The following is a 6349-nucleotide window of genomic DNA, read 5'->3' on the forward strand; positions in this document are numbered from 1 at the left end:
GAGAAGCCACTGCAATGAGAAGTCCGAGCCCTGCAGTGAGAGAGAAGCCCCCACTCGCTTCAACTGGAGAAAAGGTCACGTAGCAACGAAGACCCAGCACAGCCAAAAATAACTAAATAAATAAAAATTATGGAAAAAAACAAAAACGGTCGAGATCATAAACAAAGTCTGAAAAAACTGTCACGACTACAAGAAGCCTATAGAGACATGACAACTAAATGTAATGTGGAACCTTAGATGGGATCCTGGAACAGAAAAAGGGCATTAGGGAAAAACTGAGAAAATACAAAGTATGGACTTCAGTTATTATTAATGCATCAATTGTGGTTGTTCAGTCACTCGGTCATGTCCAACTCTTTGCTGCCCCATGGCCTGCAGCACACCAGGCTCCCCTGTCCTTCAGAATCTCCTGGAGTTTACTCAAACTCATGTCCATTGAATAGGTGATGCCATCCAACCATCTCATCCTCTGTTGCCCCCTTCTCCTCCTGCCTTCAATCTTTCCCAGCATCAGGGTCTTTTCCAGTGAGTCAGCTCCTTGCATTAGGTGGTCAAAGTATTAGAGCTTCAGCCTCAGCATCAGTACCTCCAATAAATATTCAGGATTGATTTCCTTTAGGATGGACTGGTTTGATCTCCTTGCAGTCCAAGGGACTCTCAAGAGTCTTCTCTAGCACCACAGTTCAAAAGCATCAATTCTTTGGAGGTCAGCCTTCTTTATGGTCCAACTCTCATATCCATACATGACTACTGGAAAAACCATAGCTTTGACTAGATGGACCTTCATCAGCAAAGTGATGCCTCTGCCTTTTAATATGCTGTTTAGGTTTCTCATAGCTTTTCTTCCAAGGAGCAAGCGTCTTTTAATTTCATGGCTGCAGTCTCTGTCTGCAGTGATTTTGGAGCCCAAGAAAATAAAGTCTGTCACTGTTTCCCCATCTATTTGCCATGAAGTGATGGGACCCAATGCCATGATTTTTTAATGCATCAGTAGGGGTTGATTAATTATGACAAATGTGCCATTTAATAACAGGAAAAACTAGGTATGGGGTATGAAGAAACTGTCTGTACTACGTTTGCAATAATCCCATAGATCTTAAATGTTCTAAGATAACGTGTTTTTTTTTTTTAAAATGGGTAACTTGAACAATCAATAACCTCAGATACACAGATGACACCATCCTTATGGCAGAAAGCAAAGAAGAACTAAAGAGCTTCTTGATGAAAGTGAAAGAGGAGAGTGAAAAAGTTGGCTTAAAACTCAACATTCACAAAACTAAGATCAAGGCGTCCGGTCCCATCATTTCATGGCAAATAGATGGGGAAATAATGGAAACAGTGAGAAACTTTATTTTTTCGAGCTCCAAAATCACTGCAGATGGTGACTGTAGCCATGAAATTAAAAGACGCTTGCTCCTTGGAAGAAAAGCTATGACCAACCTAGATAGCATATTAAAAAGCAGAGACATTCCTTTGCCAACAAAGGTCCATCTAGTCAAAGCTATGGTTTTTCCAGTAGTCATGTATGGATGTGAGAGTTGGACTATAAAGAAAGCTGAGCACCAAAGAATTGATGCTTTTGAATTGCGGTGTTGGCAAAGACTCCTGAGAGTCCCTTGGACTGCAAGGAGATCAAACCAGTCAATCCTAAAGGAGATCAGTCCTGAATATTCATTGGAAGGACTCGTGTTGAAGCTGAAACTCCAATACTTTGGCCACCTGATTCGAAGAACCGACTCACTGGAAAAGACCTTGATGCTGGGAAAGATTGAAGGCAGGAGAAGGGGACGACAGAGGGTGAGATGGTTGGATGGAATCACTGATTCAATGGACATGAGTTTCAGTAGGCTCTGGGAGTTGGTGATGGACAGGGAAGCCTGGCGTGCTGCAGTGCATGGGGTTGCAGGAAGTCAAACACGACTGAGCAATGGAACTGAACTGAACTTAAAAAAGGGCTGCCTTACCAAAACTCCCTACTTACACTTCATACCTAAGGCAGCTATCTCATCAGGGCAAAGGGAGTTTTGGCTTGGAACATCCATGGAGTGGGCAAGGGTATACAGGGAGGTGATGCCACCTAAGGATCCTGATCTCCAAAAGACTGTGAACCAAGTACCGACTGAGTCAGGCATTGAAACACCACTATTGATCTTAAGGTAAAGTCCCTTGAGGAACCCTCAAACCACATGCAGATTTGAGGCCACTGCCCACATTGCCCTGGGGATGTAGATTTAACCTACATCTCAGACACAACTGTGACAATGAGAATCTTAATAGTCAGGATACCTTAGTTAAGCTGTAACTAAGGAACTCTCAACGTGACTGGCTTACACAATAGGAATTTTTGAAACTTCGTTTATTTATTTATTTTTGGCTGTGCTGGGTCTTCAACGGCCAGCGGGGCTACTTTCCCGTTGCGGCGCTCGAGCTGCTCACTGTGGCAGCTTCCCCTGCTGCGGAGGACAGGCTCTGGGTGCACCCAGAGGTTCCAGCAGCTGCAGCACATGGTCTCGGCAGCTGCAACTCCTGGGCTCTAGAAGACAGGCTCAGTAGTTGTGGTTGCACGGGCTTAGTTTTTCTGAAGCATGTGGGATGTTCCCGGGTCATGAACTGAACCCATGTCTCCTGCATTGGCAGGCAGACTGTCTACCACTGAGGCACCAGGGCAGCAGGGAAGCCCCAGGAATGTTTCTTTATTTCACATAACAAGTGCCAATATACTATTGTAATACTTCACTCTGCCAACTTCAGTGCCTCAGCCATTCCTTAGCTAACTTTTCTGGCACTCTGGTTACCCTAATTTCAGGCATCATGTGGTGAAGCAACAACATCTGGCAAAAGAGACTGACCGCCTCTTCATATGTGACTCTTTGAAGAGTACTGCTCAGGTACTTTGTAGAATGTCCCTGAATGTGAGTTTGTCTGATGCTTTCTTATGATTAGACTGGAGATTTTTGATTTGGGGGAAGAATATCACTGAAGTGCAAGTATGACTCTTTTAAGGAGCAAGGAAGCTTCCCCTAGCAACTCACTAGCCAGCCCCTTCCTAAACTAAGCACCGGGAATAATGAAATTACCGTAATCAGTTCAGACCAATCAGGACACAACCCTGAGTCATCAGGAAGGATATATACCAAACCAAGGGTGTACAAATGACTACTGAAGGGGTCAGCACCAGTGTGTGCTTTAGGTAAAAACCCTGAAAGGCAGAACCTTTACTTTAAAGAGACTACACTAACATGAATAAACATTAAAACAAGTCTAGTTTAAAAAGGAAGATACTTTTAATTGTCAATTTACTTGTTTCTCCAACATTATCACCATCCAGAAGGATTTTAGATCATTTACACACGATAAATCTATCTTCTCAGCTCCTGAGGGAGTAGCAGGAATAAAGGAAACACCTCTAAAAGACAAATTTCATCTATAGCTCATCTAGATACCTAGGGCAACATTTCCCAAACTAGTGTGCTTTGCTACATTCTTCTGTACCATGGTAACAAGTTGGCCATGAAAATAGTAATCGGTGATCAAATTAACTGATAGAGACTAAGTTAAACAAAATTAAACAGGCTTCTTTACTAACACATCTCTCAGAGCCTTTATATGCTAGCAGGATTATAAATTTGAAGAGGAGAATATACTACTTACACTGTTTAACATTTTCCTCCAAAAAGAAGGTTTTGCTTTTTTGTCCTGACCATCTATGAACAATTTCTAGGAGAGTATTCTGTTTAACACCACCTTGAGAAATACTGCTGTAAGGGGAAAACAAAGACTCAAGAATATAGTTTATTATTATTAGACAGTTGGGGGGGGGCGGAAATCAGCAAAAAATAAGTATACTGAAGAAGGCAGGAAGCAAATCCACAGAATTCAATGATAAAGAAACAAGAAAGGAGATAGTTCCCAAAATGTTAGAGACAATCAATTATTGAGAAATTGAACAGAATAAGAATAAAAATACTTTTTGATTTGACCAGGAAGACTGCCATTTGTGACCTTGAAGAAAATAGGTCACATTGCATAGGTCATAAGTTAATAATATAGCACTTACCTCAAGTGCTTCAGAAAAGAGGAGGAAAGAAGGATGGTATACAGAATGAAAAAAATTAGGATGGGGATGAAAAAAGAAATGCATGAAACATTTATAGACCACCAACAACTAGAGTTTATCAGTGAAAGTAAAAACAAAGACATTGGTTGATTGGGAGAATGGAGTATATGGAAGAATACAAAAAATTTTAGAACAGCGAACACCTATACGCGGTTGAAGGTAAAAATGAAAACCTACTGAAAGAAACTGATAATCACAGTCCAGTAGATGGAAGAAATGGAATCCAGAGTATAAATCACTAGAAAAGATTTATCTTTCTTTCCAGATTGTAGAGAATTTGAATAGTAATACCTAACCATTCAAGTCTGAAGATCTCCTTTAATACTCCAAAATTTCATGGATATCTGTTTATTCCACCCCAGAGAACTTTTCAGTCTACAGAGTTCAGTATGTAGTATAAGTTTGCTGATCTGTTGCTCCTCTCAGAAGCTATGTTATGGTGAAAGTGTAGGCTACTGAAAAGCACTTACCTCAAGTGCTTCTGTGGGCCTCAATCTTCATGAAATAAGAAACAAAGTAGAGGTTGGTGACAGTAAGGAAATTGGGAGCTCAGGAGATTTTAATTTATAATGATTAACTATAAATAATTGGCATACAAAATAAAAACTCATAATGAGAACTCAGACACACACAAAAACACTGTGATGATTACCAAAAGAGGGTCCAGAAAGAAAGGTATCTATTATACTTATCCCACCCAGAAATTTTCACAGGTCTGGTATATCAACAAAAATTGCATAGGTCATAAGTTAATAATATAGTTCCCAATATGCTGGTGAGAACAAAGACTACTCAGCATCGGTCTAGTTACAGTCTAGCTTTAAACTTTCACAATTAAAACTTAGTGTGGCTTTCCAACACTAACCTTAAAAGTTAAGCATACAAAATTGTATTTTTATTTCCTTTCAAGATCAATTAGGACAATGACATGAGATTCTGTTGCTTAGAATGTTATTTTTAGAGTCTATCTTTTGGGTTAATTTCACTAACAATTCAAACTGAGTACATAATTTTGTATTATCTATGTCCAAGTCACAAGTGTGGCTCATACATATATGGCTCCACAGCCCACTTATAAAAATATTTTTATCACAAAAAAAGGCAGTAATTCTTATTCTTTAACTGCTTAATACATAGCCCTGTAGAGATTTACAAGAAGTTAGACTGCTTAAAAAATATATGGTGATCGCCATAAGTAGAAGGGTTAGAGGAAGCCACATTCTTTAAATAAAGAAATTAATAATGATCAGTGCGCATAGAATAAAGGATAGGGCAACAATACTCACACCAAATCCGGCAGTCTCTAACCCTGTGTATCTGTAGACGTAAGGCGGCCGGCCACATAGACGGGCCAGATCATCACGACTGCCAGCTCATCAGCCCGGCTTGGGGAAAAGGCGGCATCCACGGAGAGGCCACCCTTGAGAACCAAACACTTACAGTTTCGTCTGGAAGGGACCGCAAAATGTGGCCGTGGCGAACCAGTTAAAGTCTGACAGAAACATGGTTGTGAGCGGCAAGGGGAGCCTCCAAGGCAGCGACTCTGGAAGGCAGAGGCGGCCACGGCCGCGCGAACACCCCCGCCACGGAGCTGAAGGAAACTATGGGGGCTGGCGGAGGCGGCTTCGTGCTTACCTTGTCATCTTCGCATCTCTTCCCCAGGCCCTCCCGGGCCTGCAGCCGGCTGCTAAGGCGGCCGTAATCGGCCTCCTTCTGGTCAATCTGTTTCTTGTGCGAGTCCACCAAGAGCAGGAGGTCCGAATTGCGCTTCTCCAGGCGCCCGCGGGCCACCTCGGTGCGCTGGACCTGGCCCTGCAGCTCCGCCACCTCCTCCTGCAGCAGGACGTGGCGTGAGGAGATGCTCCAGTAATTGAAGGCGAGCACCGCGATCACCACCAGCAGGACCGCCAGAACCAGGGAGGGCAGGCGGCCGGCCCGCCGGTTCGCCCCGAAGCCCACCATGGGGCCGAAGCAGGCCGCGCCCCGAGCCTCGGAGCCGACACCTGCGGGCAGACGCTCAGGCCGCGGCTGAGGAGTTGCCCGGGGGACGCGGCCCCAGGGCCGGCCGACGCGGGAAGCCGGCTGACGCGCCCGCCCGCGAGCCGGAGAAGGGGGCGGGGCCGCCAGCCGCAGGCCCCTCCCCGCCCCCCCCTTCAAAGCCGGCCGAGGCGCGTTCCCTAGGCTTTCCTTCAGACCCTGCACCAGCGGGGCGGAACCCGGAGAACCCGGCGC

At 44.1% G+C, this 6349-nt stretch overlaps 1 protein-coding gene across 2 annotated transcripts in view; it reads right to left on the bottom strand.

The window, feature by feature from the left end:
• LOC122705177 (protein GOLM2) overlaps window positions 1-6342 on the bottom strand; it is an 83647-nt gene extending 77305 nt beyond the window's left edge. Inside the window, exon 1 of one of the 2 annotated variants that reach the window (XM_043920408.1) lies at window positions 5753-6342. In XM_043920408.1, the coding sequence (XP_043776343.1) occupies window positions 5753-6079 (327 nt within the window). In that variant the 5' untranslated portion in view covers window positions 6080-6342. The remainder of the gene's footprint in view (window positions 1-5752) is intronic. The other variant, XM_043920409.1, reaches the window with a different exon arrangement.
• Window positions 6343-6349: the final 7 nt, after the last annotated feature.

The sequence above is a fragment of the Cervus elaphus genome, chromosome 12 (assembly GCF_910594005.1).
Source record: "Cervus elaphus chromosome 12, mCerEla1.1, whole genome shotgun sequence".
In the NCBI taxonomy this organism is placed as follows: Eukaryota; Metazoa; Chordata; class Mammalia; order Artiodactyla; family Cervidae; genus Cervus; species Cervus elaphus.